This window comes from Sinocyclocheilus rhinocerous, unplaced genomic scaffold, assembly GCF_001515625.1.
Source record: "Sinocyclocheilus rhinocerous isolate Xijiao unplaced genomic scaffold, SAMN03320098_v1.1 scaffold294, whole genome shotgun sequence".
NCBI classification, from domain to species: Eukaryota; Metazoa; Chordata; class Actinopteri; order Cypriniformes; family Cyprinidae; genus Sinocyclocheilus; species Sinocyclocheilus rhinocerous.
Genome location: NW_015644007.1, coordinates 74,558 through 97,334, shown reverse-complemented (window position 1 = coordinate 97,334; position 22,777 = coordinate 74,558). Strand labels below are relative to the sequence as shown.

At 37.7% G+C, this 22,777-nt stretch overlaps 2 protein-coding genes across 2 annotated transcripts; one reads left to right on the top strand and one right to left on the bottom strand.

Moving 5' to 3' along the window:
* Positions 1-1,332: 1,332 nt before the first annotated feature.
* On the bottom strand, positions 1,333-10,457 carry LOC107757776 (alanine aminotransferase 2-like). Its single transcript, XM_016575352.1, has 11 exons — positions 9,891-10,457; positions 8,238-8,327; positions 6,832-6,940; positions 6,471-6,604; positions 6,143-6,386; positions 5,428-5,507; positions 4,522-4,658; positions 3,886-4,060; positions 3,536-3,691; positions 3,010-3,122; positions 1,333-2,619 (listed from the first exon to the last, which is right to left on the bottom strand). Exons 1-11 carry the CDS (start codon positions 10,194-10,196, stop codon positions 2,520-2,522), a joined length of 1,644 nt encoding a protein of 547 aa, XP_016430838.1. The 5' UTR covers positions 10,197-10,457; the 3' UTR covers positions 1,333-2,519.
* A 3,633-nt stretch (positions 10,458-14,090) lies between these two features.
* Positions 14,091-20,940, top strand: LOC107757775 (UPF0547 protein C16orf87 homolog). The gene is made up of 4 exons (XM_016575351.1): positions 14,091-14,332; positions 16,160-16,253; positions 18,528-18,707; positions 20,188-20,940. The coding sequence occupies exons 1-4, from the start codon at positions 14,135-14,137 to the stop codon at positions 20,304-20,306; spliced, it is 591 nt and encodes a 196-aa protein (XP_016430837.1). The 5' UTR covers positions 14,091-14,134; the 3' UTR covers positions 20,307-20,940.
* Positions 20,941-22,777: the final 1,837 nt, after the last annotated feature.

Below are 22,777 nucleotides of genomic sequence, written 5' to 3'. Positions count from 1 at the left end.
TGTTTTCTTTCAGTTGTCCCCTTTTGAGGACAACTCTTTTTATTCTTGCTGTGTAAGTTTAAAGTCTTAAAGCAGCACTATGTAACTTTTGGCGCTCTAGCGGTTAATAAACCGAACTGCACACATCCCGCGGAAGAACATTCCAACCGGAGCTACTTCTCTAAGTTTATGTCTATGGCGATTCACGCAGGTATGTGTTACTCCACAGCGGTGACGACCCGACCAGGCTACAATAGTCCAAATATAAGTTCTGAATGAGGATATTTTTATTTAAAGGGGTCATATGATGCTGCTAAAAAGAACATTATTTTGTGTATTTGGTGTAATGAAATGTGTTTATGCGGTTTAAAGTTAAAAAAACACATTATTTTCCACATACTGTACATTATTGTTTCTCCTCTATGCCCTGCCTTTTTGAAACGCGTCGATTTTTACAAAGCTCATCGGTCTGAAAAAGCGAGGTGTGCTGTGATTGGCCAGCTATTCAGTGCGTTGTGATTGGCCGAATACCTCAAGCGTGAGACGGAAATGTTACGCCCCTCACCATACTGTTGATGCCGTGTCCGGCCGGAGCGACGAGACATAAACATTAAAACCCATTACAAACGAGGCATTTGTTGCATCCAGTGGGGACATAATTACTGATTATAATGACTTATACTGTCTTTTTACGCGTTGCGTTGCATTGCTCCGCGTAAACATAAAACCCTGTCTGTATTTGTGATCGGAGAAATGACAAACAACAAGTGCTAACGTTAATCCACACTGCCCAAAACTCGCGTTTGAATCATCAGTGGCAAATGATAAAAGAAAACGTACTTACGTGAGTCAGAACTGCTGGCATTTTAGTCTAACGTTACTCCTACTGGTTCAGGAAACAGTCCTCCATAAAATGTGCTGGCGATCCACAGCACTAAGTTGATGTATTTCCTCAGCGACCAGCACAGATCAGCTCTAGGCATGGCGAAGCGGATATCGTCCTCTTTTGGAAGACCAAACAAAGTGGTTTCGCTTTCACAACGAAGCACACAGCGTCTTCACGACATGGCTGCAGCGTCAACAATACTACAGCGAGAATAAAAGTTATGCTTTCTTTCTTTGCGTGAACATTTGGGCGGCTTTATGCAAATCTTCCCACATAGTGAGGTAGGTATGTGGGGGCGTGTTCGAACGAGCCGTTTTAGGTAGGTGTGGCTAACTCTTAACTTTTATAAAGAATATCTCTTTGGATTTGAGACTTTAGTCTTTGCAACTTTACAGATCTTCTTTATGCACCAAGAGCTTGTAACACTCTAAAGAGAAAGGAAAAAATGAAATCGCATCATATGACCCCTTTAATATTTTATTCATAATTTTCTCCCAATCTTAGGCAGAAGAGAGAAGTGAATCACACGGATTCCTGCTTAAAGTGAATCTCAGTTTCACAGCGTGCAACTGGCTGTTTGCTTCTGAGGTCACAATTTCATGTGCACATGTTTACACAGTTATGCATGAATTCAGGACGAAGGTCTGAGCTGACAGAGGAAGTTGATAATCAGCATCATGGTATCAATAAAGCCTGATTGGACTGGTTTGGTTTTCTGAACTTGAAACCAATCCTGTAACCCAGAGTTTGTTCAGCTAGCTTCATGGTACAAGCCCCAGAACTGATTCAAAAAGCATTGTTTAATAGTTCAAAATAACTTGCAGCATAAAACCAGAGGACATAAAATACATCAGTAAACATTTACAAGCCAGCACTTTCTCCACGCATGCTTCCTTCATTCCACATCATCAACTGGCCTTGGAAACATACAGAAGCAGAGAACACATAAATCATCGCTTTAGCCACAATCTTCCACAGAAGCTTAACTTGTGACTAAGCTTGTCATTTTGAAAGATAAAATGTTTCTGTACATTGCATGGCAATGAGTGCAACGGAGGATGAGGACAAGATAAACATTAAAAGAGTTCCTCCTTGTAAACCAGAACCATAACAAGTGTTCGTCACAGCCACCAAAGTGAAAAATATTTATATATATATATATATATATTTGCATCAGCCAAAATGGTTTTGAATAGTTCATATAAGGTGCTACAAAGGAGTTTCAAGTGAGTTATTTTCAAGTGAGTGACGCATCAATCTTCACAATTTAGTTCCTGGTTTGGAGAGTTGTTAATACATAGCGTTTGTAACTGAATCTCATGTCTCATGATAGAGGGTGTCTATTTACCATGCACCCTACTGCAGATATGATGATTTAAAGACAAATATAACATAAGAAAAATGACAACGTGTCCAATTTTCTCGAATGAACCGTGAAAAATAACTGAAATATTCAAGAGTAGTGTTATATATCTGACTAAATCGCTAATATTTCCGTAAAACTCATCCAGAAGCCATTTTCATTAAATCATTGTCTAAAATTAGAATTAAAAAAAATACTTAACACTACCTTTACAGTTTAAATGAGTAGTTAGTGTGTTAAGTAGCGCTGGACTCGCCAGCGTATGTTTTGCAAATCAGGTCAGATTTCATCTCACTCCAGACCGGAGTACTCTTTCAGAAACCTGATGTGGAAATCTCGCACTTTGCCAAGAAGTACATTCAGCTTTTCTATGGATGGCAGGATTGTCATTCTGAAACAAAGACAAACAGACCAAACTTTTAAAAAAAGTGCTAACAGATAAACGAGTTACTGGCATATAAAGTAAAAAAAACACTGGACACTGAAAACAATGATATCACACAATATTTTGAATAGTAAGGGGAATAATTCTCCGTTTTCTGAGCCATTTCATTTATCTGGTTTAAAACCACCACAAAATGTGACAAGCATGTGCACGTTCAACAAAGATTATTCACATGCTTTTTTCAGCTCAGGCCATAAACAAATAAATAAACCAAAAAAAAAGCGCTCAAGACCAAATATGGCAGATTTCAAATCATGTTCTTCCAGGAAGTCATGGGGGAGGGGGATATCACCTGATAGCAAATAAAATGTGAATTTGTTTGATCATAAAGTTTACCTGAAATGATACGTTCTATCTTTCTGCCCAAAGCCACTCCCGGGAACAACGCAGATTCCTGTCTCCTCCAGCAACCTCAGGCAGTAAAGCATGTCAGGCTGCATTCCTAGAGCCTGCCCAATTACAGACACATCCTCAGTGACAGCTCAGACTTTGCATTTCTGACTTTCTCCTGATGTCATTCAACTTTGTCTGAGTTACAGAACACAGAGAAGCTTCATTCCAGTAGAAGAGCGGCTTCTCAAGTGGAAACAAAAGTTACTAACTGTAGCAAATTACCATTCTGCAAGCAATTATTCACTCAATTCTTATCGAGTTTATAAACAGAATAGGAGTGTAGCTAACATTTATATAATTCTTAAACAGCGTAACAATTATACAGTTGGATTTAGTCATTCAAGTAAGAGTACTGGACAAACTGAACTAGTACTACTGGTTACACCCTTTTACTCACAATCTAGAGTGCCCTGGAAACTAGCGGACAGCTAGGATAACAATACCAAAAGCAAATAGTAGGAGCACTTGCCTTGGCTTCCTCCACTGCCTTAGGAGGGATAAAGATTCGAGGGAAGGCGTACATGGCCCCCTGGACAGGATTACACTTGATTCCTGGAACTGCATTCAGGATCTGCTCAGTTAGTTTGGCTTTTTCTGCTAAAGCACCCAGCACTGATGATTTCTCCTGAAAGAGATCAAACAAACACAATCACGCCTAGTCAAACCCAAACATTAAAACTCTTCAGGGCTGTTTATGGAATAACAGGTTACTGATGCGTAACATTTAGAGGTTTATATACTAGAAACCACATAACAATGAAGTCACCGTCAGTGCCAGTACACAATGTGCTTTACTCCACCAGATACTAAACGACTAACCTGGTGGAACTGTTTGAACGTGTGCTCTTCTGGTTGAGGAGGGTTGACAATCACATCCATTGCAGCCTGGCCAGCCAAGGGGGGACACAGGCGAACTGATAAAAGCTTGACCAGCTGGGCCTTGACCTCAGGATCCATGTTGATCACCTCCATATATCCTCCCCTGAAGCCACACCTGTGGAAGGACATGGACATATCGCATGAGTTCTCAGAACTGTAGGACAAGGTTGCCACGTTGAGTAGCCAAAACATAAATATTTGAGGTTTTGTCAGAGAAACGCTCAATTCCAGTCAGGCCACTTTCCACAAAGTATCAGAGGAGTCATTTGGACTTTTGAACAACCAAACACAGTTAGAGGAATGGGGTTTTAACAAATATAAACACAACAACGCTCACTGGACTGCCACTTCAGAGATGTCCTTACAAATGCCAGCTTGACACTGAAGGTGGATATTTCTACATCCCATCTATTTCAAATGGCAAATTACAAAGCCAGACGATGTCTAAATGTTTGAGGATAGTGTGGTTGTCATGTGAAAGTGTGTGAAGGGTCAGTGAAAGCTGATCTTAAGGAGGCCATCTCAAGTTAAGGCACATGCTGACCCCTGCAGAGGTTCAAGAATAGGGATACTCACTCTCCCGTGTAGCCTTTGGAAGTGGAATGGAAGGAGACGAGCTCCACACTGCTGAAGTACTCGGGACCCATCTCATATAGCACCTTCTTGAAGGAGTGGAACTGACAGTCAGGAGCGTACACATTGTCCTGATACACCTGCCAGCAACAGTACAAATCATAATTTAGTGCATAATGGTCACCATGTGCTAAATTAGAACAGGATTTAAGCAACTGATGCACACATTCTTCTGAACAGTTTCACACTTAACTATGGTTCAAAACTTACTAGTCAATACAGTTTTTTTAATGTTCTTGAAAGAAGTCTTATGCTCATCAAGGCTGCATGTATTTGAAAAATACAATAAAAACACTAAAACTGTTTAATGTTATTACAATTTAAAATGACCATTTTCTATTTTAAAATGAGAAGCATTCCTGTAGCTCAAAATGTATGGGTTTGATTGCCAGGGAATGCATGAACTGATAAAGCATAGACCTACCAATATAAATCACTTTGGATAAAACTGTCTGCAAAACGCATAAATGTAAATCTAAAATGTCATTTATTCCTATGATGTCAAAACTGAATTTTAGCTATCTTAAATTAAAAAAAATATTCTAATACACTTAAGAAACATTTCTTGCTATTATTATTGTTGCTTAACATTTTTGTGGAAACCATGATACTTTCTTTAGGATTCCTTGGTGAATAGAAAGTTTAAAAATAGCATGCATTTGAAATAGAAACTTGTTGTAACACAAAATGTCTTTACTGTCACTTTGGTCAATTTAATGCATCCTTGCTAAATAAAGAATACTGGCCCTAAACATTTGAATGGTAGTGTATGTTTAAAGATAAATCACTTCCAGCTCAACTAGTTTCTTATCCAAAGTGTAAATGCAAAAGAGCAGAAATTGTGATTACCTCATCTGACATAACAAAGAGATTCTCTTCATATGCAAAGTGCAAGACTTCTTCAATGCATTTTTTACTCTGGACCTGACCTGTAAAGAGCAAACAGGGATGATGGAAGAGAGATGACAGAATTTAAAGGGATAATTCACCACTCAAAAATACATCAACATGATCAAACCTAGCACAACATATCTTGACATGCCTTATTTTAATACAGTAATTTTCAAACCGATGCATGGACACACATATAATATATATATATATATATATATATATATATATATATATTTACAATTTTGATGACTCATTCTGCAATCTAGATTTAATCAGCATCCCATGAACCATCACAACACACATCACTCCAGAGACAGGATAGCACGAGTTTGGGCAGACCACAAAACGTATCCGACTAATTTGAATTTAATATTCTATATTCTAATATATTTTACATTCCATATGCAATTTTCAGTAAATTGATCAAATTTGTTTGTCAACACAAAGCTATCAGCTGCAGAAGACTTGGAATATTGCCTACAAACCATATGAAAGTAATTTTAGATCTCATCAGCATCGGTCCCCACTCACGTGGGATCATGACTGGAAAAAGAACATGAGGTATTAAAAGAGACACGCTCTTCTTTCCAGGACACCTGCTACAGGATCCAAACAAACACAAGGGCATTATGTTTCCTAGCACACGAGAATAGCTTTACAATATACCAACCAGTAGGGTTGCCAGGGTTAATGATGCAAATGACTCTTGGCTGACAGTGCTGTTTGGCAGCCTGATGGGCTCTGTGAAGTTCATTGATGTCCAGGGCCCAGCAGTTGTCCTCATCTAAGTAGTAGTTGACCTGTACCGCATCCATCTCGGAGATTGCAGCAGAGTAAAGCGGGTATTGAGGGATGGGGATCATTACACCGGTCCGAGAAGAATCTTTCCCAGACACCAGTAGCCGCAGAATTGTCTTAAAAACAAAGTTTGGTTTTGTTGGTAATGTAGGCCAAGTAAGCTGTCAAGTCTTTTTGATTGTAAACATCCAATGACTTACCATAATGCCATCACTAGCCCCAGTGGTGAGGTAAATGTTTTCCCAGTCTGAAGGCACTCCTTCATCTCTTTGCTCTATGTACGCAGCGATGTCTTTGCGGATGCACTCCACGCCAGGGCTTGCACTATATGACCCTGTGACAGAAACACACGCGTTAGCACTCATAAAGCACTTACTGCAGCAAAACACTGAATGGAACAGAGTTACGATACAGGTCTATTGTTTCCCAGCTTCCTGAGAACTGCATGATCTGCAATAACAGGGGATCATGGATGCTTTCCAATCGCTACACTGTAAACTTATTATATCATGGCCTTAAGCGGTTTCAACCACACATCCTCAGAGAAACAAAGGCACACACCGAGACTGTGTCCTCCGCAGCCCTGCAGGATACGCCGTGCTCTCCATTTCGCATCCTCTGGGAAACTGGGGCTGTCCATCAGCTCAGGGAATGTACAGAGAGCCACCACCTGCACAAATGAACACACACAGATAAAACACACTCTTATTTGTCTGCAGTCAGTGAGTGCAATTTGAAAGATTTAAGAGCAAATATAGATCATTGGTCTCTATGCACGTCTACTGCCTATTTATTTCCACTAAAATCTAAATGCTAAAATTCCATTTGCAATCAATTTTATAATTACTCAAAACAAACTGCAATTGATTTCTATATGCATTGTGTTGTAACTTCTAAGCAAAATGATTATTCATTTGCACACTGAAGGGGGGAATCAGCAATTTGAGCTGGAACTTTATTCCTAAATATAACAGTCTGGACCAGATGGCTGGTGGAGTCCAGTCCCTCCCAAAGTTTCCACGCCATAATAACCCGTACAGGTCAAAGGCAGCTTTCTTTGACTCTCTTTTCCTTAATGATGACATGAGCTCAAGAATCATATGATCACACTGACCAGAAACTATGACTATCATGCAAAGCTGTCTTCTGTTGGCTCTCAAGAAAACGTATTTCACAAGCTGCAGAGTCTCAGGCCATCACAAAAGCTTTTGTTCAGCTCATAATGAAAGGCTGGATCAACTTTGACTAAAACTAGGCCAATCATAAGAGACTTTGCAAGGGAATTTGCAGTGTGTTCCAAAACTGTGAGTGGTCAACAAAAGCGGCTTTTCTTTCATGCCTTCTACAGTGAGCACAAACTGGACTCCTCATTAACCTGAATAAACGTGTTCATGCTAAAAAGGTCACTGATTTTGTTTGTAGGTTCTATGTTGTTTTTACAGTCTAAATGAGCTGGAAAATCTGTTGTGTAGTTTCAGGAGCATTGCATATATAATAAAAAGACATTGTGTTGTGGCACAGTGAGTGAACAGTTCTGGGGAACCAAATATGCATGCTGTAAAAATAGGAAATAATGTGCTTCATTTAATGTTGTGATAATACTGAAGTAACGACAGATCTTTTCTTTTGTATTATGATCATCTAAGTTAAATATATTATTGAAAAAGAAAAAATGTGAGTTGGGGTTTGGTTCTACGCAATTGCTGTTGATTGGATTTTGAGATGTGGGCATTACATTTAAAAAGTGGTGGTGGATGCATGTGAGCTTGAGGGTGGAGTGTTTAAGTGGACTAAATGATTGGAGAAGTCCAGCATATGTCACATAAGAGAAGTTTGTTGTTTCACTGGAAGATTGAGTTTTGACATTTTTATGCTGATTTTAATACCAAAATAACTTTTAAATAAAAATATTAAATTTATTAAAAGGTTGACTATGAGACAAGAATAATTTGTGCATTTTTGGTTACCTGTCTGAGGAAGGTGATTGGCTGTTGTCCCATGGCATGTGCATCACCGATGTTGGCTTTGATGACTTCAGAGAAGGGTTTCGTACCACCCTAAGAAAATAAGAGAGGTGTCTATTATGTTAACAACCCCTTTACAATGCCACAAGTCTTGCCCAGAATCCATGTTGCAAAGTACACATCAAATAGACCTGTCCTCTGTCGTTCTGTAGGGAAAAGATTATGTCTACCAGTACTGCAGTGAAAGCAGGTGTTTGTCTGAATATGCACAATTAGGTTTGGTCACGAAAACTAGGTGCATCTACACAGCCACATTCGTATAAAACTAAGGTTGTGAAATTAAGTTGTAGAACATTTTGTTCTTTAAATCAGGCTATGTTTCATGACCTACTACAGTCATAAATCAGAACTTTCCTGTCACTTTCGATGACAGCAAAATTGATTTTACGTCATTGCTGTCCTCAAACATTCTGTACCATCTAGTCACAGGCTAAGGGCATGGCAACACAAAGTTCAGCAGTTAATCAAGGTCACGTTATGAGATGAGGAGACCATCAGGGTCTGGGGGGATCATGCCCTTGTCAGAGGTCGAGAAGGCACCTGTTCAGGGGCTATAAAAAAAGCTCCCTTCCCAAGTGCTCATCTGTCATTGCTGAGCATGCAAGCTCAAACATACTTCTACGTCATGGTAAAGAGAGTTAGATAACATTACTGCTGAATGGTCAGCATCACAGGAATCAGCAACTTTGTCACATTGCTTTGATAATGGCACTGCAAGTAGGTCAGAAAGTGGACTGAGCACTGCTTTATTCAAAGCAACCCTCATGGACACAAGAAAGGAAGGCAAAATAATAAAGATGTGCCACTATAAGGCATACGAGTGGATCGTTTTGCACATTACTTCCAACCACCAAACACATTTGGCATGAAAAGCAGTATATCCCTAAGGGGATGTCCTCACATCTATTCAGTAACTAGTGTAGAATTAATGTTACAGCAAGTTTGAATATTTCCTATTTTAGTTATTCACGTATTTATTTTTTATCCTAAAATTTCTTTACAATTTTTAATTAAAAAAGCTTTCATGTATTTAATTCCACCAGCAGCATTTGTAAACAAACCCCACTTGAAGTTGTTGCTCTATTTAACATAGTGTTGTCAACTATATATGAAAGTGCTTTGATGTCATGTCAATATTTCAACATAACTGGTGTAAATGGCCAGAGCGGTTTCCATCCTAACCCTCTGAACGATTATGTTAAGTGTCAAAACACCAGAAATGGAAGCATGCTAAAAAACTATTAATTCAACAACCATATTTGGTGAACGCATTTTTAAGATTACTCTGCCTCATATAAATCATCACTAAACATGTCAGTAGTCAGATGTGTGGCCAAAGAGAAACACAAATTCCCATACTGAGACTATGACTCTAATTTAAATTTAAAAAATGAAAATAAAAAATGTTTAACTTTATTGTTTGCAACTTTCTATTGTGTCTACCTGAGCAATGTTGACTGTATTCTAGCACTAGTTACAACTGTGAACAGAAATAACAATTGTATTATGAAAAGACGTGTTTGTTTCATTGGAGTGTCTAAAGATAAACATTTACGAACATGTAGCTCTGGGATGCTGCATTGAAGCATTTCTCACCTCCTCCAAGTATCTCTCGATCTCTCCGGCTTTGATGACGATGGGTCCTCTCACGGCGTACTCCACAGCCTTCACCTGCGGGTTCAGTGTGTCCATAGTCAGGGTCTTCTCCCGCATCTTCCCGTCGAGGCGCCCAGCAGACGCTTTAGCCTCGGCGGTGATGAAGCGCATCTGGCCGCACTTCTCCACGGACGGACCTTGAGATTTGTGTCGCACCCCAGTAAGAGAAGTCTGTGTTAAGGGGGTACAGTGATCGAGAGCTCCGGCGATCAGTGATCGAGCTGCCAGCGACTGCAAGCGATACATTTCTGCTCAGTGAGGAAGTCGAGTCTGTCTGGAGAACAAGGAACGAGGATGCGCGTGAAGAGACGCTACTGTAAAGATACTGTTCTTCTAACCGCCAGTTAAAGCAAAGGATAAAATTAACAATAAAAAGCGCAATCACTTCAGAAAACGTTTCTTCTATACGAGGCCGGTCCGCATTATTAATTGCTTAACTGTACCACGTTCACTAGAGAATCATCTCATCACCGCCTACTATCATCCACCCGGCTATCTTTATGCTCTCATTCAGCGCGCTCATGTTTCGTCATGGGGGTTGTAGTTCTCATGCTGCTGTTTGATCCACCTTCACCATTCGCTGCGCTTAGAATAAAACTACAATACCCAGCGCTGTATGAGTTACCGCAGCCGGTGGGTGTGTGTGAGGGGCGGAGACTTTCCCCATTGTCACAGCCGGTGTTACGAGATTTTCGGTTTCCGAGATTTTCTGTTTCAGTGGGCGGGGCATACATTAATATTCATGAGTTTCCCGGACATGCGCGTGGAACCAGGTGGAACTGAGAATTTCAGTTCACGCTCCTTGTATCTCAGCAGTTTAATGGGATATATATAATATATATATATATATATATATTTTAAAAAAGGTAAATATATTTACAGTGTTGCACAAACTGCAATCATTCAGTCAGTGACGACTGCACAAAACGTGCAAACTAATGAAAACATTACACTTTAATTTAACGGTTACAAAATGATGAACAAATGTAGTTTAGGCATAGGTTTGTGCAACGCTGTAAAATATTTACCTTTTTTAAAATATACCATTAAACCTGCTGAGATACAAGGAGCGTGAACTGAAATTCTCAGTTCCACCTGGTTCGACGCGCATGTCCTGGAAACTCATGAATATTAATGTATGCTCCGCCCACTGAAACCGAAAATCTCGGAAACCGAAAATCTCGTAACACCGGCAAAAATTTCATCAGCACACAGGGGCGTGCAAAAAAAGTCTCTAACTAACGTTGATTAAAAAGCTTTAAACTCCGCCGTTGCAAATGAGATATGACATGTCTGGTCATTTTAAATTTGTTTAAGTTTTTTTTTTAACGATTTTTTAAACGATTTTCTTCAACATCTGGGTAGAGATAGGTATCAGATTAAACATTAAAAAACTGAATAAAGAAAATTTGAAAATTATTAATTGAAAAAGTCCCATTTTAATCCTCACCCCCCAGTGTCATAAAACAGTAAGCTTCTTGTTTGCGTCTTTTGTATTTCATCACATTGAAGAGGACAGCGTCATAACATTTTACACAATAGCCTACATCTTAAAAGTTCATTTTAAGTCGGTAATTTTTCTGAATGAAAGAAACAGTGAAAGAATCTGTTATTTCATTTACTCGATATTTAAAAGAAAAACATTTTTAAATCATATAAAGTTTCAGTCGAGTTCATAAACCATAGTGTTTTTGTTCATTTTAAACGTAGTATTCTACTACGTTAAAATGTCTCATACATGCATTAATGTGGGTTTTATTTGGAAAGTATACACAAATTCAAGTCGAAGGCTGGAGTAGTGAAAATGTTTCTGTGATCTTATGAGGAGCTGAGTTTTGTCCTTAACAACAGAACAAAAACATTAACTGGAGCACAAAAAGCAGAAGACATGCACGAAATGTGATTGCATTGTAAGCCAATTATATGAAAACATCTGCTAAGAACATTAATAGGCCTAAAGTAACTGAGCTGAAGATGTTGTCTATCAGGAACATAAAGATATTGAAAAAGTTAAAATGAAAAAAACAAAGCACATCACTTCACAGCCTTAAAATGTCTCATACGTGCATTAATGTGGGTTTTATTTGGAAATATACACAAATTCAAGTCAAAGGCTGGAGTAGTGAAAATGTTTCTGTGATCTGGATGAAATGCTGCCATCTGTTGGACACAAGGTTGTATCTCTATTTATACTTATAAATTATAAGTGTTGCTTTTTTATTATTATTATTATCTAGAATGCCTACCTCTCACTGGTACCATATACCATCTGTTTGTCATGTTGCTTTTTTATTATTATTCATAAGACCTGCTCTCGACAGACGGCACCCCGGTTGGGAAACACTGGCCTAAGTCATCATGTGAGAGGTTTAAAGAGCAGCCTTGTGCTTAACAATGACTTGTTTAGCATATGAAGAGGACATGAGATTCCCACAGTGCAACCAACAACCATGAAGTCTGCACTGCAGAGCCACACATACTATTCTTTTAAGATTTTCCTTTCTTTTTCAATAGGCTCTCAACAGAAGGCTTTAGTATTTAAAGTGATATGGACAAAATGCCGCTTCTCTGCTGTAATTTTAAAACACTAAAGCAGTCCATGCCATGCAGTGTTTTGGAGTAATACTAACAGAGACTAAAATAATGATGAAGGAAATGCTTTCTGCAGACAGGACAGACTGGTAGAACTGTAACATCTGCAGATGCTGTAATTACATATTTGCATAAAATGGGAGTATTTTTTTTGTCTTTTTCATTTTGCTTAAGCTTAGTGTCGTTAAGTATTTATATTATAAAATAAAAACAGCCCTCTGATCATCTCTTACATTTTTATTGTATTACAAACAAAACATATTCCTGTAGACACTTTTCAAATGTTTTGATTGTATCCCATGTTGTCAGATATATAAAGAGTATAAAAAAGTCTAGCAGTAGGTGGGGGTGGGGTTATGAGGAGCTGAGTTTTGTCCTTAACAACAGAACAAAAACATTAACTGGAGCACAAAAAGCAGAAGACATGCACGAAATGTGATTGCATTGTAAGCCAATTACATGAAAACATCTGCTAAGAACATTAATAGGCCTATAATAACTGAGCTGAAGATGTTGTCTATCAGGAACATAAAGATATTGAAAAAGTTAAAATGAAAAAAAACAAAGCACATCACTTCACAGCCTAAATATACAATGACATTAATGAGTAGCTTAGAGTCCTTAAATCAATGAAATGTGATATGTAACATGTATTATGTAATGGACAAGTTTTAAGGCACAGCCCAGATAACCCTGACAAATATTTGAATCGTTATAGCTATGATCAATTTGCCAGGTTGTTGAAAATATTGTTCACAGAAATGTTTGTTGTTAAAGAGTAATCTTCCCAAGCTCATCTTGCACAACTAGTCGTACAGCTTTTTCATTAAGCTAAGAAAAGTTTGTTATACTTATTCTAGTGAATTTTGATATGACAAGTAACTTATGAAAAAGAGACTGATTATAGCCTACAGCAAACAGAAAAGCATCTGTCCATCAAGGTTGGTGTTTCAGCCTCAAGAGTAGTTTGCAAATCAATGTGAGGAAAACATTTTCATTATAGTGCTTTTGGTACAGGAAAAGGTAATACAGATTACAATTATAATCTAATGCTCTCACACACTTCCGCGCAAGCATTTACAGTTACACAATACAAGTAATCATAAAAAGAAAAACAACATTAATCACATGGTGCCATTTATTGAAGTATTGTATCATGTGAGGATATTATAAATTATTAGTCAGATTTTTCAATATTGACAGTTTTCGTCGCATCGAACAATTGTTTTCATCAAGCTATAATATTAAAAAGTGATGGCAGTGTCTCAACCAGCATATCTATTTCACCCACATCAGCACTTATTGTTCTTCTTCACCCATGTGACTGTCGTGCTGTAGTGCGCATGCTCCTTGAGTGCTGGATGCATAAAGGAAATATCTTTTCCTTTATGCATAATATTTATTTATAGACAGCACAATATTTATTATTGCCGTTCTCCCTTTTTTGACGCACAGTGCTCAACTTTAGAATGTGTAAAAACAACAAAAAAATGTGCTAATCTTTCCATTGCTAGCTGTGGGTCACGTGAGCTGGCAGCCAGGGACCGAGCGAGCCTCTACAGCGCGCATGCGCAGTCTGTATCGCGCGATTGATGGTCCGTCGGCTTGTGTGTGTGTCTGAGCTCCTGATCAGCTGCACTTCTCTGTGTGCCTTAGTGCAGCTGGAAGTTTTTCAGTACGATCGCCGAGGTCAAGGGATATTATTGAAGCCCGTCGTTATAAATATGTCTACAAACAAAGTGAAGAAAGTGAAAATGGCCACCAAATCATGCCCGGAGTGTGACCAACAGGTGAGCTGTTGTTTGTCAATGAATGATATATTGTGTTTTTGCTCAAGTTCTCAATTGCCGGATTGTTATCTTTAGTATGGTGTGTGCTTTAATAAGGTTAAGTTATTTATTAGATCTGTGTGCGTTACAAACAACGTTGCTACGTGATGTGAAATATGGTTTTCACATTTTGTCGATTGTATTGAAGTGATTTTATTGATAGTATGTGTCGTATCACATAATAAGCCACCGAATTTGGTTTCCATCTTAGTTTGGCGATGGAAACGTGTAAGGCTGTTAAAGGATATCCAGCTTGCTGCATTGAAACAATTACATTTCATAGGTTTCATGCAGTCTGTTTTCGCCTCGTTTAATATCACGAAGAATTAAACTGCTTATAAATGTGCATGTTATTATCTAAAGGCTTCAGCCACTTCTAATGATGATAAAATTATACATTAATGCTGGTTTTGACATATAAACGATGAATTATTTTTTGTTTATTTTGCCCTTGAACAAACAGAACTCACGTCATTGCAGACCATTTCATAAGACTGTATTTGTGTCACTGTATCAGTTTAGCTGCAGAAAACGATCAGGGTATGGTTTCCTGTTTACTGTGGAGTCGAGTCAGTTTTTCACCAGTCAAAGGACACATCAGTGTTGTCTTTATAAGGCACTCCATATTTATTTACTCCTTTGTAAATGCGTGATATTGAAGTGCTCTTCCTCAAGTGTTGTGAAATATTTAGTCAGTCATAATAGCAGGCAAGTTTCCAGTCAGCAGGATGCGTTACAGATATACAGAAATGAGTGGTGCAGTGATGGCTGTTTGCTTGAGTGAGTAGTGCTAAGAGAGATGGGGGAAGGGCAAACTAATTCCTGTCTGAAAAGCTTGTTCCTGCCGCGTCTCTCTCTCTCTCCACCCCCTCCCGCCACTGTCTTATCAAGAAACTAGTCACAGTATTTCAGTTGACTCATTTTTATGATACATCAAGTCATGTATAAAATCACCCAAAGATTAAATTATACAAAATACATTTCTCAAAGTTGAACTGAAGGTTTGTTGTATTTTAATTGGAGGGATTTTTGCGAAGTGATGTCACAAAATTACGTCTGTAGAAATGTTTAAAAGTGTTATATAAGTGATAAGAGGCCAGCTTGGGTTGTCGTGATCTTGTTAAAATGTGACAACTGTGTGGCTTATAGTGTGAGCACATTTCAGTGTGCATTTTTTTCACAATAATTTGGTAGACTTGTGATTTTGAAATGATTCATTTGAATTTCTGCTATTTGGAATTCATATTTAAGCACTAAAATTAGGTTTTGGGTCAGTCATGAGTATTATATTGTATAAGCTAGAAAACAATGTCTCATTGTGTACATATCAAATAGGCAGATAGTCTCAAGCATGCTGAAGATTTATGATTTTTATTGTTCAAAGCCCAGCTGGCGTGTGCATTGCGTTTTTTGGCGGCGCAGGCTCAGCCTGTGATTGTTACATTGAGTTATGACTGGAATGCTCTGCACAAATGTTCTTTGTTTAAATGTTTTACTGTGGTGTGATGTATACGTTGATTTCCCCACTTCTTCCCATTTTGACATTTTTCTGTACAAATAATTCTGAGCTTTCTGCAAGTCACATAAGGAATTAATTTGTAAATATGTGGAGGGTGTGAGATTCTACTTGTATTATATTATTTGAAGGGTGTAGCCACAGTTTCTTCTGAACGACACATTTCCATTTTAGCAGAAGTATTTATTCAGGGTTTCCCCTGCACTCTGCTAAGAATAATGTGCTCACAGTGTGTACTGAAGTTCATTGAGTTCTCTTTCTGTTTCTCTCAGATTCCTGTGGCTTGTAAATCCTGTCCTTGTGGCTACGTCTTCATAAGCCGAAAGCTTCTCAATGCCAAATTAAATGAGAGGTCTCCAGTAATGGGTAACTTGTGCATCTTTTGTATGTTTTATGCATCTGAAACCCCCATATATTTATCATTCCTATATTATGTTATGCTAAATTATGTACTGTTAAAATATTTATCAAGTGGCCTTTAACAAGATGTAATGTGACTATTGATCTGGAAAGTGACGGCTGCGAAATTGATGTTTAAATTTCTTACAATGGAATGTAATTCCAGATATTAATCGGCTAACTTTTCTGTCCCACTGAAAAATGAACACTTGCTCATTTAATTGCTTTAATATTATCTACCCATATGAGTCGGCCACAGTTAGCCTGTGTCTTCAGGCTATACTTGTGAGTCATGTTGAATAAGCTAGAAAACAATGTCTCATTGTGTACATATCAAATAGGCAGATAGTCTCAAGCATGCTGAAGATTTATGATTTTTATTGTTCAAAGCCCAGCTGGCGTGTGCATTGCGTTTTTTGGCGGCGCAGGCTCAGCCTGTGATTGTTACATTGAGTTATGACTGGAATGCTCTGCACAAATGTTCTTTGTTTAAATGTTTTACTGTGGTGTGATGTATACGTTGATTTCCCCACTTCTTCCCATTTTGACATTTTTCTGTACAAATAATTCTGAGCTTTCTGCAAGTCACATAAGGAATTAATTTGTAAATATGTGGAGGGTGTGAGATTCTACTTGTATTATATTATTTGAAGGGTGTAGCCACAGTTTCTTCTGAACGACACATTTCCATTTTAGCAGAAGTATTTATTCAGGGTTTCCCCTGCACTCTGCTAAGAATAATGTGCTCAATATGAAATAGGACAGGCTTTATTTAGATTGCCCTGTCTGCCCTTACATTGTTTGCTTCTTGGAAAGAGAATTTGAATTCAGAATTTAAAATTTAATTTAATTAAAAATATTAAATGAAAGCCTAAATAAGACATTTATTTAAAAAATGGTGTTGTTTGCAACATGAAACAAGACAAATGTGATAAGAATATTGGATCAAATTTACAGCCAAGCTTGCCAGATATTTTACAATAATATTCACACATGATGCAACCCCGTCTTCATGACTGTGTCCTAGTTGTGAAGGAGTTACGCAGTGTTAATGAGCTGTAGAACAGAGCTCTTCTTGTTAGTGCAGGTTATTGGCAGGGCCTGGATTCCGAAGTTAACATGCAGTCGTACAGCAGGCCTGTAAAGGGAGTGAGCAGAAGAAGATCTTACCACAGCGTTTAGAATCAAATGGCTGCCATGGAAATACTTGATTATCTAAATATTTAAAATATCTGTTGGGGACAGAAGGTTGCCACTAGAGATTCACAGAACTGAGTTACACCAAGATTATTAAATCATAAAGCATTCTAGTGCTAGATTATTGTAAACATATTTGATAAAACAATTATTTTTGGAAAGCTGACATGCTGTACTTCATATAAAAATATGTTTCTAATGCATGTATCTAATTATGTTTATAATTAAAAAATAATAATGAAATTAATAATTTTATATAATATTATATATTATTATATATAATTGTAATAATTTTTATGAATGCAACTTTTAACTCATATTATTTGAGAGGCTACGTGGAGTATATGTATTCAAATGAATTTGTCACACCAAAATAAATGAGTGAACAATGAAAAAATTGTGAGAAGCATAAAATGTAATAAAAAATATGTAATGAACATGAAATGCTGGAAAAAGTCATAACACTTAATATATACAATTTCCTTTATACATTTAGAGCAAAAATATATAATGATTTAAAAAAAGGACCCCGTCATTTCTTTTTACATAAGATCTTTGACAAATTATGTATAGAATTGGCCAAATTCTGTATGTAGGCTATTTCTTTTTTGAAAGCTTTCAATATATTATTATTATTCTGGTGTAGTCACTCATATGAGCTCTCTTCACACAGGGTTGCTAGAGTCTGTTACTAATGACGTTTACTTGAAGCCTGAAGAAGAGTCCTATAAATAAACTCCCTCAGAGAGACGCAGGCCTACTTCCTTTAGTAACGAGCTCTTCATTCTCTGATTGTAGCTCTGCATATGGCTGTGCTTTTTACATCATTTGCTGATTTGCATGTGGACTCACACTCAGACCCTCTTTTGGCTTTTTAGTCTGTCAATAATGGTTGGGGGATGGGTTTAAAGACTATGTGAGGAAAACAAGAGCTGCTGTTTGTGTTAAAACGGTTTATGAGATGGTGTGGCTAGTTTGTGTATCTAGAATATGAATGTATCAACACCAATTACTGTATATTATAACCTTCTGATTGTGTTTCAGACCAATTGGACGCAAAGAGAAGACGAACAGAAAGAATCAGAAAAGAGAAGATAAACTTAACACCTACCAGTGATATGGAAAATAGGAGGCGACCCCGTTCCAACAGTCAGTCAGATCCAATCCGCAGAGGAAGAGGCAGACCCAAAACTGTTGGACTGAAGAAGCAGGAGGAAGAAAAGGGTAATGTGCAAACAGTAATCATTATAGATTTATGGTCACTATAAACATTAACATGAAGAAATGTAGACATCCAGGGTGACTTTATTGCTGTTATTTTTTCATTTGCATTTACAGTGATGTCAAATAATGTCAATTTAATTGTCCACAATAATAATAATAAACTTTATTTGATCAACTTTTCTTGGAATATTTGTAAATATATTTAAATAAATATCTTTTTTTTTATTTATATGCTCAGATACAGACTAATGTAAGTGGAACCAACCAATTTCTTTGAACGTTTGAATATGAATATAAACAAAAGTACTTCGTTAAGCTGACAAAAAGGGTTGTTGCTTTGAAAAGTGCTTTTGTCAATGTTTGCTCAGTGAAAGCATTATGAGTGAGTGTGCTTTGAAGGGATCTTGTGAATGATGTTTGATTACAGGTTTCTTTCCTGTTTTTGCAAACACCTTTTTTCGCTATCGATGTGGCATTTATTTTCAGTGTCCGTCACTGTTTCTATCATTTTATCCAGTTTGAATCTATATTTTCTCATTTTGTGTCATCCAAAAAAGGTTTATTTCATAGTTTAAATGCGCCTTGTCTGTTGGGTCAAGCAGTAAATGAGCAAAAACTTAAAGAGGAACGTTTAGTAGCATTTCAAATATCTTAAGCATTAAGAAATATTTTAGAGAAGTTGCTGTAATCATGGGCTAGGAAATGAAAGATGTTGATGTATGTTCTCACGTCTGGAGCGTCTCGCCAAGAGGAGGTATAAATCAATACTGGGAGCATTTGATGGTGTTAATTGTGTCTTGGAGTCCAGATAGAGTAAACGACCTACCTACCACCCCTATCCTCAAACTGACCTTCACTCCCATCATGCCCCTCTCTGATTTCACACTCCCCCTAGAGATTTCTGTTTATTTACATTTGGCTTTAGAATAAAGCCCCTGTTTGGCGTGTCACCACTGATCCCACTGCATCAGTCTTCACTCCCAGCCACACCTAGCTGTAAACCAAATAGTGTCTCCTATTAAATAAAACTCTGTGTTGAGCAACCCTCCTATGTTTTAGATAAAGCTTTTTTTTGAATGACAACAGATGACCATATCTCCATGGACACAAAGAAACCTTCAGTATTCAGCAGCCATCAGGGTGGCATGTGGTTCATTGTACTGTTTCCAAGTGTACAGCTTTCATATTGTGGATTAATGATCCTTTCTTTGCACTCTGCTGAATAAATCATTGCCGGGTTGGAAGCTTCTATGCATTATCAGCTCTTCTATGGAGGAGCGACGATTTTCATTTCACTGCAGATCTGCTGTGCTTTTCACTTTAAACAAAGAGTTTCAATTAAATTACATTAGTATGAAGTTCTGCCCTTTTGGTAGTTGAATTATGCTTTGTGTCCTATAAAAAACTGGCACATTTCCCTGTTGATAACAAACCAGTCGTGGTTGTTTTTGTAATGATTTTTTTTTCTTTTCTTTCACAGAAAAACAGGAAAAGGAGGTTGACATTTATGCCAACCTCTCCGATGAGAAGGCTTTTGTGTTCTCGGTGGCCTTGGCTGAGATTAACCGCAAAATTCTGGGCCAGAGACTCATCCTGTAGCAGGCGTTGGAAACAATTGCAGCTAAAACTCAGGACTCTTACTACGTGGCTGTGTGGGTGTCCCATATGTCTGTGGAAAAGCAGGTGGGAAACTCTGACCCGGAAAGGCTTAAACCCCTGCCTGCGTGGCCGAAAGCTCAGTGGTGCTACCGTGAACTGGTGGGATTTCAGACGCCCGGTTTGTGTATGAGGGAAAAATGACTGTTATCCTTCACATGAGTGAGAAGTGTAGTAATCATCATTAGTGGTGTAGGATTCTGTCTATTTTATTGACAATTTTATGGAATGTATTAAATGTTGCTACCAGTCGTTTCTTAAAATGTCAAGCTGTTTATTGGGGGACAGTGGGTTCACCAAAAGAGTGCAAATTATGACTGGTGCCATTATTCAGACTTGTAAGTGGATCTGTTCCAATATTTGTTTATTTAGGTGCCAGTGAGTCATATTATTTCAAAAGTAACCTGGAGCTGAACCCAAGGAAATGCCGGATTAATGGTTATTTATTATGCCTCAACCACCTTAATTTAAGTGTGTATTTTATTTTTCCCTTTTGGTATTGTTTTACAAATGGTAACAGCGTACATGTGTAATATTCATCCTGTATAAATATATATATTAAATTCAATTGCATTCAAACTTGTAGTTTTATTTTTAGTGAAAGTTAATTGCAACCATTCCTTCTCATACGTCATCTGCCCTTCTTTTAAGATGGATTTGGAGCAAGAAAAATGCCTATGGCAACTCGTAGAGAGCTCATATTTCAGCTGTCTTCTAAAGCTCTACTCAAAACTCAACCACTTTGTTTCAGTTGTTCACAGGCAATATTTAACCATGAACAAGCTGAACCAGACTCAAATGTGTTGAATAAAATACACAAGGATCGTCCTGGTTTTAAATGAAAATGTAAACTTTGGTATTTATGTAGCATTATCGTTTACAAAGAGCCCAGACCATTTCTGAACATGTATTTATTTATTTCCACCATCAGTTCGGATTGCGTTAGCTTCCCTGCGAGAGCAGCTGCCGCAGCCAGTCTTTTTTTCCAAAGCTTCATCACCAAGCAACAAGCTCACCTCAGAGAATCCAGTGTGCTGTGGTTTCCACAGAGATGATGGATCACCGGCTCTATATTCCCTTTTAAATTTGTCACTGACTTGCCCCCAGCAACCTTACTGATTCTCAAAGGGCATATTAATGAATAATTTAAAATGTAAAACATGCCTACTTAACAGTACAGTATGCCTCTATAGTCAATATATTCTGCCTTCCTTCAGACATTAACATGTAGAAAAGGTGAAATATTTTTTTAGCTGCTTCAGCTCTTTACATGCAATATTTCACAGTCAACATATGACTTGTAAATAGATGCTATGTCCTTTCTTTTGTTAAAAGATTGCTAGGTGTGAAGAATTCTTAGTAAATGGAAAACATCCCAATTTGGTTGCTGAATTAATTTCACAAAGAATTACAAGGCTTTTACGTGAGTTTTTATGTTCACATTAACAAACACTCTCAAACTGTGATTTATGGGTAGGTTTAGCCTCCCCTGTTGAACAAGAAAAACAAGGTATGCATTCTGTTGTAGTAGCTCTCAATAAAAAGAAGGGATCAAAGTTAATAAGAGAAACCAAGACAAATGGGCCAAATAAATTATTTTTCATAGAGTTTGAAAAAAAAAAGAGCCTTAAAAATGATGACCTGTATTTGGTTATGAGTAACTAACAATGAGGTGTAACAATAAAAATTCAAATACTGAGTGGAAACTCTGCAACTGTATGGCCAATAAGTTGAGACAGGTGATGAGATAAACACTGCATTTATCTTAATATACATGACACAAGAGTTGTTGAGGGGTTTCCCACTTTATGAGTAGCTGCATTTGCATTTGTTTGCCACCTTCAGTCAAGAACAGTGTGACCGCTGTTAACAGCTCTTGTTCTTTGAGAGCTATGCCTATACAAAAACCAACATGATTCATTCACTTCGTTTAACAGTAGTTTGTGGAGAATAACTCTAGTGGGGATTTTTGCTTGTGGCAGTGTTTTCCTGTGTGATTATTAAAAGGCTGAAACGGTTCAATCTAAGTTTCAGTGACATGATGAGTCACTGGACAGTTGTTGTTTTTAGTCTGAATGGTTTTGGGGTCAACGGCAGATGGTGTGTCTTTGTGTGGTGGAGGTGATGAGGGTCTGATCTTGTTTGGCACTTGCTAAAGCTCCTAGTGGACATCTTCAGCGTGAATCACAATCTCTGGCACTTTGCCTGGAGGGTAGGAATAAAACAGATTCATTAGGTTACAGGAAATGGAGAAGCTGAATAATATTCCATCTAAAGAAAATGAATTTGTGTGCTTGGAAATATACAGATGAGATATTGCCTCGTCTGTTTTTTTTATACAACTGTTTAATAATGCAGGGCTCAAGCCTTGGATCTTATAACACACAAAGTTTGATGAAAGGAAAACCAGACAA

Excerpts from the sequence above, each read along its gene's own strand:
- LOC107757776 (XM_016575352.1), bottom strand. The coding sequence starts at position 10,196 with ATGTATCGCTTGCAGTCGCTGGCAGCTCGATCACTGATCGCCGGAGCT. Across the intron at positions 6,605-6,831 it reads CTGCGGAGGACACAGTCTCG|GGTCATATAGTGCAAGCCCT; the intron begins GTGTGTGCCTTT and ends TTTCTGTCACAG. Across the intron at positions 4,659-5,427 it reads TCTTTGTTATGTCAGATGAG|GTGTATCAGGACAATGTGTA; the intron begins GTAATCACAATT and ends TGTTGCTGGCAG.
- LOC107757775 (XM_016575351.1), top strand. The coding sequence starts at position 14,135 with ATGGTCCGTCGGCTTGTGTGTGTGTCTGAGCTCCTGATCAGCTGCACT. Across the intron at positions 16,254-18,527 it reads TGAGAGGTCTCCAGTAATGG|ACCAATTGGACGCAAAGAGA; the intron begins GTAACTTGTGCA and ends ATTGTGTTTCAG. Across the intron at positions 18,708-20,187 it reads GAAGCAGGAGGAAGAAAAGG|AAAAACAGGAAAAGGAGGTT; the intron begins GTAATGTGCAAA and ends TTTCTTTCACAG.